The 13,110-nt window shown below is 58.7% G+C and overlaps 1 protein-coding gene across 1 annotated transcript in view; it reads left to right on the forward strand.

The window, feature by feature from the left end:
• The window catches only part of CROCC (ciliary rootlet coiled-coil, rootletin), a 66,479-nt gene that overhangs the window by 35,231 nt on the left and 18,138 nt on the right, over nucleotides 1-13,110 (forward strand). The window contains 10 exon segments of the mRNA XM_030537655.1: nucleotides 2,307-2,486; nucleotides 2,873-3,007; nucleotides 4,216-4,359; nucleotides 4,781-5,019; nucleotides 5,119-5,278; nucleotides 6,019-6,186; nucleotides 6,688-7,072; nucleotides 7,761-7,972; nucleotides 8,097-8,217; nucleotides 12,386-12,549. Coding sequence (XP_030393515.1) covers nucleotides 2,307-2,486; nucleotides 2,873-3,007; nucleotides 4,216-4,359; nucleotides 4,781-5,019; nucleotides 5,119-5,278; nucleotides 6,019-6,186; nucleotides 6,688-7,072; nucleotides 7,761-7,972; nucleotides 8,097-8,217; nucleotides 12,386-12,549 — 1,908 coding nt within the window.

Genomic DNA, 13,110 nt, shown 5'->3' on the forward strand with positions numbered 1-13,110 from the left:
TTGGGGGGAGTGTTGAGCTTCCCCAGACTCTGGTGTGGCTATTCCCGTGTCTAGCTGGTGGCCATATAGTTCCTGGCACACGGATTCTGGAGCCACAGACGCTTGTACAAACTGAGGACAGATCCCAGCTTAGCTCAGGTCCCTATCGGTGGGGCTGCCCCAGTGGGTATGTACCTTAGTCCGTCCCATTGGCTTTCCTGGCTGGTGCGTGCTCGCTGTCCGCAGGTTCTTGGGGAGCTGACTGGGCTGGGGGTGTGAAACAGGCCCCGTGCGACTCACGCTGACGTCAGCCCGGTTTACCCCAGTGCAGCGCATCTGCGCTGGGGGGTTGCACTGGAGCAGCTGCTCTGGTGCAGGAAAATAATCCCTGTGTGGTGAACACCCAGTCCTGCTCCCATCCAGCCCCTAGGAGGAATTTGCTTGTTTGTCCCTAGAGCAGAGCCCCACCCGTCTTCTTAGACTCCTCCCCCCGTGAAACAGGAGGGGGCTGGGCACAGCAAAGATCAGCAGGACCCAGGGTGGGCCTAGGGCGACCAGGGGTCCGGTGTTGGGCCCGAACGCCCGGTCAAAAAGGAATCCCGATGGCTCCGGTTTGTGGCGCTGCAGCAGGGCCGGAAGCAGGGCCGGCTCCAGGCACCAGCCCAGCAAGCAGCTGCTTGGGGCGGCCAGTGGAGAGGGGCGGCATGTCCGGGTCTTCAGCAATTCAGCGGCGGGTCCCTCACTCCCTCTCGGAGCGAATAGTCTATGAATTGACCCACCGCCGAATTGCCATCAAAGACTGAAGTGGCGGCGGTAGAGCTGCAGATCGTAATCGCGGCTTTTTTTTTTTCCCTTTCCTTTTTGCTGCTTGGGGCAGCAAAAACCCTGGAGCCGGGTCTGGACAGAAGTAGCTGGGTGTCTGGCTCCTCCCCTTAGGGGCTGCTGGGGGGGTCCGCATGCTGCCCCGCTGTCAGGCACCCCCATCCCTGCATCCCTCCCTGTCCCAACTCCCCCGCCCCATCCTCCGTCCCTGCATCCCTCCCCGTCCCGCCCCATCCCCCGTCGCTGCATCCCTCCCCATCCCAACTCCCCCGTCCCTGCATCCCTCCCCGTCCCACCCCACCCGTGCCCTGTCCCTGCATCCCTCCTGTCAGGGACTCTAACCCCGACGGCAAAGTTCGTTGTCTGACCGCGAGAGAGACAGGCAACACCGGCAAGGTCCGATCAAAAGCTCTTTATTGACAAGTGCACGCATCAATAGAGAGCAGCTCCTCTCCAGAGAGAACCAACCTGTCCTTTACAACTTAGTATAAGCCTATATAGACAGTTCCGTCGTGTCATAAATTATTCACTAGAGCAACCCACCTCCTTCTTCTAACAACTAGAAACTAGACACCTTTAGTATACATGCATGCCTAAAGTTAGAAATGTAGGGGAGTTAAAAACAAACAAAGAACAAAACCAGGGAGTGAAGACAAGGAGGCTGGGAAACTAGGGCTCTTATCAGTTCTTCGAAGGAGCTGCCCTAACACAGCGCATCTGGTACTATGCCAGGAATGCAGCTTCTCGCTTATCTTACTTTTTCCCACCGCTTGTGAGACATGCTGCTGCTTCTCAGTGTTTTCCACTCAGGAATTACCCACAAACCTCTGTTAGCCTGACTTTGGTCAGGTTGGCATACCTGGTTTTGTCTGCTATATCTTTATTCAGGCCTAACACTCCCCATCCCAACTCCCCCACCCCCTATCCCCTGTCCCTGCATCCCTCCCTGTCCCACCCCACCCACGCCTCCGTCCCTGCATCCCTCCCCGTCCCAACCCCCTGCACCCCCATCCCTGCATCCTTCCCCATCCCACCCTCCTTGCACCCCCACGCCACCTGCGCCCCATCCCCTATCCCTGCATCCCTCCCCGTCCCACACTCCTTGGACCCCCATTCCCCGACCCTGCATCCCTCCCCGTCCCAACCCCCCACCTCCCATCCCAGCTCCAGCGTCCTGTAACAAATAAAACCTGAACTTAGCATAATACATCTGTCAAAACAAGAAATATGCCTCTTTGGGCCGTGCAGTGAAAATAAGCATGTGAGAAAGAGCAAGTGAGGAAGGGAGGGGGAATGGAGTGAGCAGGGGCGGGGCCTCAGGGAAGGGGCGGGGCAGTGGGCGGGGCAAGGGTGTTCCGTTTTCTGGCATTAGAAGGTTGGCAACCCTAGGTGGGGAAAGGGCCATGTGCGCCTCCCTGGACTCCCACCTCCGCGGGAGCCTTTAGCCCACGTGCAGCTCTGGAGCCTTTCCCTAGAGCTCTGGCGTCTGCTGCTTGGTCCTGCAGGAGGCGGTGCGCCTGGAGTTGGGGTCGGAGCGGGAGGAGCTGCTGCACCGGCTGGGCCGCGAGCGGGAGGAGCTGCTGGCCCGCTACGAGGCAGAGAAGGAGGAGCTGAGTGAGGAGATCACCGCGCTGCAGCAGGAGCGGGACGAGAGCCTCCTGCAGGCGGAGAACGAGAAGCAGCAGGTAGGGGCGGTGCGGGGGGGATTGGCACTGCTGCTGGCCCTGGCCTGGGGAGGCTCGGCACTGCTGCTGGCCCTGGCCTGGGGAGGCTCCCATTAAGTCCAGCTGAGAGCTGGGGCCAGATCCTGGCAGGTGCTCAGCACTCGGAGCCGCAGCAGCCGGCGTGTGGTGGAACAGGGCCGAGAGCAGGGCCTGGCCAGCCCCACACCAGACCCGCTGCGGCTCCCACCCACTCCCCATCATCCCAGGTCTCTAGCCCCCACTGCCTTTATCCCATTTGGCTTTAATGCTGTTTCAGGGATCTCCCTGCCCCCCGAGTTTACCCCCTGGATCTCGCCCCTGTCACACCAGCACCACGTGCCCTCTGAATGTCTCTCCCGGCTACACAGGCCCTGTCCCTCAAGGAGTCGGAGAAGACCCTCCTGTCGGAGAAGCTGACCAGCGCCCAGCACAGCCTCGCCAGCGTGACCGTGGAGATGGAGCGGCAGAAGCGAGAGGCCATGAGCCGGCAGGAGCAGGACCGGGTTGGTGTGGGTGCTGTGCGGGCAGCGGGAGGGTGTGAGATGTCGCTGCTGGTGGTTAGCACTTTCACCATGGTATTTGTGGAGGGGGGTGATGATTTCTGCGGCTGCAGCTGAACCGAAGCATTACTTGGGAAGCAAACACCACCACCATCTCGCTCTGAGGCAGCGCTTTCCATCTGTCAATCTCAGAACGCTTTGCAAAGCAGCATTAGCTCTATTTTACACATGGGGAAACTGAGGCACAGAGAGACGTGACTTTCCCAAGGTCACTGGGCAGGCCGGTAGTAGAGCTGAGAATAGAACCCAGGTTTTCTCAGTCCCAGGACAGTGCTCTATCCGCTAGGCAACATTGCTTCTTGTTGCTCTACACATCTCCATAGATGCTTATTCAGTATCTGCAGAACCTGTTTCCGGTCCTCTGCTGAGACGCTTCAAATCTGAATTGCAGCCATGCCAGTGAACCTAACTCCCGGCCTGCAGTCACCTCCCCATGCAGCAATGCCAGTGCACCCTAAATCCCGGCCTGCAGCTACCCTCCATGCAGCAATGCCAGTGCACCCTAAATCCCGGCCTGCAGCCACCCCCCATGCTGCAATGCCAGTGCACCCTAACTCAGTCTGCAGCCACCCCCATGCAGCAATGCCAGTGCACCCTAACTCTCAGTCTGCAGCCACCCCCATGCAGCAATGCCAGTGCACCCTAAATTCCAACTTGTAGCCATCCTGCATGCAGCAATACCAGTGCACCCTAACTCCTGGCCTGCAGCCACCCCCCATGTAGCAACGCCAGTGCACCTTGCTCCTGGCCTGCAGCCCCCTCTTTTGCTCCTCTCCTGTCTCCCCAGTGTCCCCTCCCACAGCCCTGCCCATGCACCTCGCTCCTGATCTGCAGGTCACATCCCAGCCTAGCCCTGGGCAGAGACTAGTCCCAGTGCAGGGTTACGCCTCGCCTGGGCAATAAACTCAGTCACCGCGGAGGGTCAGGTCGAGCCCAGTGACGCAGGAGGAGTAGGAAGCCAGATGCCCGTCTCCCCTCCTGGAGCACCAAAGAGAAGCTGTTCGCGGCGAATGCCCCCTCCCTGTACCTGGCGGCTGTGTAATGCATGTTGTGGGCTACTGCTGATTAGCAGATCCTTGGCAGCCGAGTGACCCTGGCAAATGTGACCCCAGCGAGCGGGGAGTAAGGGCTGGGCCGTTCTTTGCCCGCAGAGCACCATCAATGCCCTGACCTCAGAGCTGAAGAGCTCCCGGGTGCAGTTGGAAGAAACCGTCGCGGCCCATGAGCGGGAGGCCCGGGGGCTGCAGGAGCAGGTCAAGGAGCTGGCCAGGCAGCGGGAATGCACCCTCCGTGAGGTAAGTGCCGGCGTGGGGAGGGGGATAGAGGGCTGGGCCCCACCGCCACCTTCCCCCTTCCAATCGGGGATGGAAGCGGGGGCAGGAGAGCGTCACCGGAGGCAGAAGTGGAGCCAGGAGCTTGCATAAAATGGGGCAGAGTCCCCTGCGCGTGGAGGTGCAACTCAGAGACTACGAATCCCAGCATGCAGTGCGGTTGGGCCCCCTGCATCTGACCCACAATGGGTCTTATTCAGTGGGGCTTGACAGTATTGCGCTGCAGATAGCAGGTGGGGCTGCACGTCGCCTCTACAGAGGAGGGTGCCCGGGGAGTGGGGGGTTGGAGATCGTGCCAGGGCCACCTCCTGCAGAGTACACAGTCCCCAAGTGCACGGGGGCTGCAGGGATCTGAGGGTGCCCGCTCCCATCCTCTGTTTCGCAGGTGGAGGAGCTGAAGACCCAGCTGCGCATGGTGGAGGATGCCCGGGACAGCATCCGGCGGGACGTGATCGAGGCCCACCGGAAGGTGCGGGAGAGCCAAGAGGGCCACGAGATCCAGAGGAAAGACATCCTGGACCTGCGGCGCAGCCTGAGCGACGAGGCCAAGGAAAAGGAGGCCCTGCAGAGATCCAACCAGGAGCTGCGGGCTGCCATCAAGCGAGCGGAGAGCGACCGCATCAGGTGTGTGTGTGGGCAGCCGGCGGCCACCATTGGGGGGGTAGGGGGGAGTGGGTTACGTCACTGCGTCCCGCTGGGATCTGACGCCACCTTGATCCCCAGCTTGAAGCGGGCCAACGAGGAGAAGGAGCAGAAGCTGTCCATTCTGGAGGAGTCGCGGGCGGCTGCGGGCAAGGAAGCCGCCGACCTGCGGAGCAGCCTGCAGGAGGTGGAGCGATCACGGCTGGAGGCCCGCAGGGAGCTGCAGGAGCTGAGGCGACAGGTGTGTGGGGTGGCTAGGAGGAGCGGGCTCTGCAGTAATAGGAAACTGGCCCTGCACCTTCCCCAAGTGCTCAGGGCCTGGCCTCTGTGCGTGCGAAGCAGCCTGGGGGCAGGGCTCTGCTCCTCGGGTGAGCCTGTTTTCCCTGATGCGGTGCCTGAGTTACCCCTGGGTGTGACCCCTGTCCCATACTGGGGCTGCTGCCCCTGCGGCTGGGGGCTCAAACTCCTCCTGCGACTGGGAATCGAACCCCAGAGGAAAGGTGCCCTGCAGGCCCCTCGGAGGAGGAGCTGATGGGAGGTGGATGCTCCTCTGTGCTCCTGGTGAGGGCTGGGATGGGGCACGCCCATGGTGCTGGATCCCCAGGGTAGTCTGAGGTTGAACGGCTCCGAGGTGCAGCGGGGGGAGGCAAAGCAGGGCTTCAAGCGAGGGGCTAGTGAGGTCGGGGAAGAGGAGGCTCTGTCCCACGCTGACGACTCGCGGTTGGAAGGGTAGACGGGCGTGGGCCTCTCAGGGGCCATGCAACCCGCATGGTTGGAGTAGCAGAGTTGGGGCAACAGGGCCAAGCAACTGTAGTTCAGGAGGGGCCGATGGTGTGTAGGACCCTGCCTGTCTGGCCTTGGGCTGAGCTGTCGTTCCCCTCGCTGGGCCGGAACAGCTTCGGTGCCTCTCTGTTGCGCTGCGCCTCCCCTGTCCACGGGGCGCAGTCATGTGCTCCCCCGCCCCCCTTCCGGTGCCCCCAGATCAAGATGCTGGACAGCGAGAACACCAAGAAGAACAAGGAGGTGGCCGAGCTGCAGGCCCGGGTGGCACTGGACGAGCAGCGGGAGGAGGAGAGCCGGCGGGAATCCTTCGGCCTCAAGCAGAAGATTGTGGAGAGCGAAGCCAGCAGGGAGTCCGCCAGGAAGGAGGTGAGCGTGGAGTTCTCTCCTAGTCATTCCTGTTAGCCACGCAGAGCTTGCTCACAATGCTGCCCCAGGGACCGGTCATGGTGTGTACTGCCACATGGCCCGGGCGTGTGGAGCAGATGCATCCCTCCAGGGCAACTTGAAGGAGCTTCATGGAGGTTAAGGCCAGAAGGGACCATTACGGCGCTGTAGTCTGACGCCTGGTGTAACCCAGGCCAGAGAACCTCCCCAGTAACTCCTGCCTCCAGAACTTCTGGCTGAGCTCAAGTTGACTGAGAGATCACATGCTTCCTCCTTGGTCTTCTTTGCCTGTCCCACCTGCATGATAAAATGGAGGAAAGTGGCCAGGAAGGGTGGAGACCATGTCCTTCTGGAGTAGCCACATGGCCAGGAGGACGTGGCTTTCGCGCAGAGGCGGCTGTGCTACGCTCGGTCCCGTGCGCTCTTGCTGGGCTTACTCTGCCTACCCAGAATGCCTTTCAGCCCTCGCTCTTGCCTCCCCAGCTCCACAACCTGCAGCGGAAGCTGTCGGAGCAGGAGGGTGAGTTCCGGGTGCGGGAGAAGGACCTCCTGGGCAGTCTGGAGGAGGCCCGCGGCAATGAGAAGAAGCTGCTGGACAACGCCCGCAACCTGGAGATCAAGTTGGAGAATGCTCAGGCTGAGGCGGCCGAGCTGAGCCTCCGGCTGAGCGCCGCCGAGGGCCGCGCCCATGGCCTGGAGGCCGAGCTGGCTCGAGTGGAGGGTTTGAAGCGGGACGTGGAGTTCAAGCTGGGGAGCCTGCATTCCGCCCTGAGGCGCACCATGGGCATCAGCTGGGGCGGCCGGGCCCCCAGCCCAGCCATCAGGGGGCGTAGCAGCTCCCCCAAAAGATTCTTCTCCCCTGCCAAAGGTAACGGGTCAGGGGAGCCCTTGGACGCAGCCCTGAGGAGGTCCCTTTCTTTCCTCCCACACCTTGAGGGCTTTGCTATCTTCAGTGCCCTGCTGTGTGGGAGTGGCATCTGGTGGGCTGGAGCCAGGACACCTGGGTCCTATTCCTGGCCGTCCCACTGCCCTGCCATGGGTCCTTAGTCAAGTCACTGCCCTTGCCTGTTTCCCCCATCTTTGCAATGGGGATAGTAGGTCCCTGGTGCCCTAGTGGGGTTGGGAGGATAAATCCCTGGTGCTTGCAATGTGCTTGGGGATGCCCAGGTGGAAGGGCCTGGAGGAGGGTGGGGTAGAACTGAATGGCTGGCTGGGATTCCCTCCAGACCCTGGCTGCGCTGCTCTTCATGCCTGGCTGGTGGCTTCTCCCTCAGCTCCTCCCTGTTCGCTGCCTTGAGCTTTTCAGGGTGGGGTGGGGACCCTTTGCGGCCCTGCTGTACTGGAGCGGTCTTCTCTGGCCAGGCTGCAGCCCCTCTTCCTGCCAGTAGGTGTCCCCCTTCTTGTGGGATCAGAGCCAGGGACTAGGAAAACCCTAATGGGTTTAGCGCTGGATTCCCCATTGTTCCCTGCCTGATGTTTCCCCATGGGGCTAACTCCCGCACTGCGGCGAGCCCAGCTGGGGCCCACCATCTCTCCCCTGTGCCCGTCTCCCCCAGGTGACAACGCATACAGCACCACGGACGGGCACGGCAGCCCCACCCCACGGGCGGGGAGCCCTGAGCGCAGCCCCAGCTCGTGCCCTCTGTCTCCGGAGCGTGCCCTCTCGCCCAGCCGCAGCGAGCAGCTGGTGGCGGATATCGACCCTGAAGTAGTGCGGGCCGCCCTCCGGGACTTCCTGCAGGAGCTGCGGGAGACCCAGCGCGAGCGGGTACCGGTGTGGGGAGGACGGGGTTAACTTCTGCCCACGCTGCTCCACCCGAAGCGCGAGCGGCCTGGTGGGTCTCCCGACTGCTGATCGCCCCCTCCTGTCTCGCCCTCCCCTCCGAATCCAGGATGACCTGCGGGCCCAGCTGGGCAGCCTGACCCGCCAGCTGGCCGAGATGGAGTCCGAGCAGGACAGCGCCAGCACCCGAGTGCAGCAGCTGCAGAAGCTCGTGACTGAAAGCGAGGAAGGTGAGTGCTGTGCCCAGCGTAATAATGAGTGCTCTTGTCAATGCTTGGCCCATCTCTAGGGCCTTCTCAAAGCACTCGGTGTGCAGATGGATGCATTTTGCCTCACGACCCCTTATCCTAGGTTAGTCTTAATAGCCCCATTTTCAAGAGGGGAAAACTGAGGCACAGAGAGGGGAAATGACTTGCCCCAGGCCAGTGGCGGAGTGAGGGCCCCGCTCTTCGAAGCCCCTACTTGCACTGTCTTTTCATGGTAATTTACTTGCCGTTACCAGTGGTGCTCCAGGATTTTTAATGTTTTGCAGTGGTACCTTTTGTTTGTAAACTCGATGCTTTAATGCTCCAATACCAGTGGGCTGGGCTACCGTGCAGAGGTTATACACATCTGGCAGGCACGCAGGCTTGGTCCATTGCAACATGCAGCAGACCCTAGCTCATCTCTCTTGTTGGAAATGCAAGGACAGCCCCAGAGAACAAGGCAGCATGGTAGGGGACGGTTGTTAGCAAGTCTCCAGGCCAAGACTTGTAAGATTTTCACGGAGTCCCCTCCCAGCCAAGCCTGTGTGTGCCGTCTCTCCCGTGCAGCTGCACTGTGTCCCTGTGACGTCTGCATCAAGCACTAGATTGTTGTGCATCGCTGCCTTGTGCTGTTTTAAACAGCTCGTTACCTTCCCCCCCGCCCCTCCAGAGGTGGCTGCATTTCAGTGGTGGGTGAAAGGATCCCTGTATACCGTTTTGGGGATCACTTTGAATGAAAGGAACACTAGGAAATACCAGCCCTTTGGTTTGAACCACTCGCGCCCAGCAGAGCCTGGACATCGCTCGGTATGGCTGCCCCCTGCCAACGCTTGCGACCGGAGGTTTAACCCTTAACTGTGGATTTCCAGACACTTGGGGTTTGGTGTCTCGGATCTAGTGTTCTGCATTTGGCTGGGCTGCTCCCCTAAAAGGGACAATCCATTTTCCTCCTTTCTCTAAGTTCATCTGCTAGGAAAGCTCAGAAGACAGCGATCTCTGCCCAGGCTCCAGAGCCCTGTTCCTACAGCGCAGCATTTCAGGGACGCTTGGTTATTCCCTACCCTCTCCCCTTTCGTGGGTGTCATGCTTTCCTCTTCCCCAGGTCTGTGCCCCTCAAACCTTTCCTCTGAGTTTCAGTGGGAAGGGGGCCATTTTTAAATCCAGCTGTACAGATCGAGTCATTCTCAAGCTTTATTTTAGCATCAAATAAATTCCCTGGTGAGGGGGAACCCCACAAGGCGAGGCTAAAACTTTTTTACCTGGGGCTTCGAAACCACTTGATCCTTCTTATTGTTACATGTAGCGACTAGAGGACTCGGCTGAGATCAGGGCCCCATCGCGCTAGCAGCTGTGCAGAGGTAGTGGGACTCAGCCCTTACCCCAAAGGGCTTCCAGTCTAAATAGCCCAGGCAAAGACCTGGGGGCAGACGATCAGTATTATCATCTCCCCAGGGATGAGAGGAGCAAGACACATTGTGTCACTGTCACAAATCCACAGGATCCGGGCTACACCCTGGCTTTTGTCTCTTGGAGGATCCCCTCCAGTGTGCCGGAGCCCGTCACCGCCTCCTAGGCTGAGCTACGGTGCTCCAGCCCTCCTGCTTCACGCCGTGAGCTCTGCTCTGTGAGCCCCACTGAGAGAGACTCCTGGGAGGGACGTGCGTGCTCTTTGGGGATGAATGCACCCCAGCCAGTCTTTGCAGTGGATTAGCCGGCTGGAACGCAGCAGAGGAAGGCCTTAGGTTAGCACAGAGGATAAAGGGTAAAGCATTGTCCATTCTGGTCAAGCCGCAGTTCACCAGCCAAGCTGTAGTGAGCTCCGTGTTCAGGCTCTGTCTTTCCCTGACTTAGTCGTTTCCCTGGTCCGAGAGCTCCCAGTCTCTTCCAGAAATCAGCCCTTTCTTCTCTCCCGGTCACAGCTCGGTCTCCAGGCAGGCCCATGCTGGCCGGAATGTCCAGCCTACTGAGTGTCTATTCACGAGTCGCTGGCGCCTGCGTTGTCTCTCTCGACCCATTGTTGATCTGGGTCAGTTTCAGGCAGCTCCTTAACAACTCTCTTTATCCCATCCAGACGGGGAGGTGAAGCACAAGGCTCTGTCTGTCTCTTAGGGCTGGTTTATAAGTGGGAACTTACACTGGCATAGCCACATCTCTCAGGGTGTGAAAAATCCACACCCCTAAGAAACATAGTGAAGAACATACGAACGGCCATGCTGGGTCAGACCAAGGGTCCATCTAGCCCCGTATCCTGTCTACCGACAGTGGTCAATGCCAGGTGTCCCAGAGGGAATGAACCTAACAGGCAATGATCAAGTGATCTGTCTCCTGCCATCCATCTCCACCCTCTGACAAACAGAGGCTAGAGACCCTATTCCTTACCCATCCTGACTAACAGCCGTTAATGGACTTAACCTCCATGAATTTATCTAGTTCTTTTTTGAACCCTGTTAGAGTCTTGCCCTTCACAACATCCTGTGGCAAAGAGTTCCACTGGTTGACGGTGTGTTGTCAGCCTAACCCTTGGTGTAGACAGTTCTAGGTGGAACGAAGAATTTTTCCATTGACCTAGGTACTGCCTCTTGGGGAGATGGATTACCTGTGCCAATGGGAGAACTCAATTGCACTTAAGTCTGCACTTAAAAGGCTGCATTGGTGCAGTTGTGTCACTGTTGCATCGTTAATCCACTTCTGCGAGAGGCGGCGAAGCTCTCCTGCCAACACAGCGCTGTGTGCCCTAGCGCATGAGTTGGAATAACTACCTTACTCGAGTGTGGATTTTTCACCTCCTGAGCAACATACCAAAGTAATTCTGCAGTGTAGACCTGCCCAAAGCAGAAGCGATACAGCGGAGCAGCGGCAGTGGTTTAAGTGTAGACGTACCCGTAGTCTGCCTTGAGAGCAGACACAATCCTTCCCCCCCCACTCAGTAACAATGGAAAGTATAGGGAGAAACTGAGGCACTCGTAGGAAGAATCCCATGCACTGCTATAGACGAGGGACCGAGTGACTAGGCAGCAGTGCTGCAGAAAAGGACCTGGAGGTTACAGTGGACGAGAAGCTGGATATGAGTCAACAGTGTGCCCTTGTTGCCAACAGGGCTAACGACATTTTGGGCTGTATAAGTAGGGGCATTGCCAGCAGATCGAGGGACGTGATCATTCCCCTCTATTCGACATTGGTGAGGCCACATCTGGAGTACTGTGTCCAGTTTTGGGCCCCACACTACAAGAAGGAGGTGGAAAAATTGGAAAGAGTCCAGCAAAGGGCAACAAAAATAATTAGGGGGCTGGAGAACGTGACTTCTGAGGAGAGGCTGAGGGAACTGGGATTGTTTAGTCTGCAGAAGAGAAGGGGGTTCCAAAGAGGATGAATCTAGACTGTTCTCAGTGGTAGCAAATGACAGAACAAGGAGTAATGGTCTCAAGTTGCAGTGGAGGAGGTCTAGGTTGGATATTAGGAAAAATTTTCGCTCAGAGAGTGGTGAAGCACTGGAATGGGTTACCTAGGGAGGTGGTAGAATCTCCTTCCTTAGAGGTTTTTAAGGTCAGGCTTGACAAAGCCGTGGCTGGGATGATTTAGCTGGGAATTGGTCCTGCTTTGAGCAGGGGGTTTGGACTAGATACCTCCTGAGGTCCCTTCCGACCCTGATATTCTATGATTCATAAAAATATTACGAAAAATTCCCACTTTGTCTGGCTTTGGGCTGGGAACTGAACTCACTTCTCCTGGATCCCAGCCCAGTGCTGTGAGATGTGGCCCACGCCGTGTGAAGAAGTTGGCTATTGCCTGGTTTATACGCTGAGACTCCAAAAGGCAGCCCCCACGCAGGTGCTGAAGATGACCCTTTCAGGGACAAGTGTTTGTTCAAGCTGCATAGTAAAACTTCGCTCTGAAAGTGAGCACGTCACATCTTCATTAGTAACGGATTTTTCTCTCCCTCACCCTCTGGGGTAGGCAAGCACTAGCCTCATTTTACAGCTGGGGAAACTGAGTCGCAGAGGGTTTAAAGAACTCGCTCCAAAATCTCGCAGTGCATCAGTGTCAAAGCCAGGATTAGAACCCAGACCCCTGTGCCTCCTATTTGCTGCTGGCTTCTGGTGCACAGTGCCCGCATGCCCCCTCACTGGCGCTGCACCCGTGTTCTCTGCCCCAGGGAGGCGCAGCGCGGATGGCAAGCTGAGCAGCGCCCAGACCGCCCTCCTGCTGCAGGAGGAGGCCCTCCACCGCAAGGAGCGGGAGCGCAAGGCATTGATGGACAAGGTGACGGCGCTGGAGCGGAACCTGCAGTCGGCAGACAGTGACCGGCGAGCCACCCAGGTACATGGCGCCGGGGGCAGGTTCTAACGGATCAGGGATAGGAATGGACCCCGAAGGCAAATACGTAGAGAGGGTAAATGAGGACACCAAGGGAACAAGGCCTTTCAAACGGGTTGAAGTGAGCCCTGTGTGCGCTTGTTGGTCGGAATTGGGGGGCGGGTCAAGGCCATTCGGGGCCCTCGGGGGTTACAATGAATGTTTAGGGTTAGGATCTCCCTTTGGCTTAGGCAGCACTAGGTTTCTCCCCTCGGGAAGCAGTGACCCATCCATAGGCTGGGCCTCTCTTCTGGCTGCAATGGGCTCTGAATACCAGCCTGATCCACCCAACCCCGGAGTGGGTGCTTAGAGATTCACCATTGTTCACCCTGGGTGGGCAGGGAGCTTGGTTTTCCCAGCTCAGTTTCCCTGGCAGGTGGTGAACACCCTGTGTGACGGCCTGGGCTGACTGCAGTGGGGATGCCCGGTGCCTGCAGCTCCTGGCTGGGATGCCCTCCCTGCAGGGCCTCTGTTGGGATCACCTCTAGGAGACAGTATCTCCATTGGGCCGTTGCTCCACACAAG

Source organism: Gopherus evgoodei, chromosome 18 (assembly GCF_007399415.2).
Source record: "Gopherus evgoodei ecotype Sinaloan lineage chromosome 18, rGopEvg1_v1.p, whole genome shotgun sequence".
In the NCBI taxonomy this organism is placed as follows: domain Eukaryota; kingdom Metazoa; phylum Chordata; order Testudines; family Testudinidae; genus Gopherus; species Gopherus evgoodei.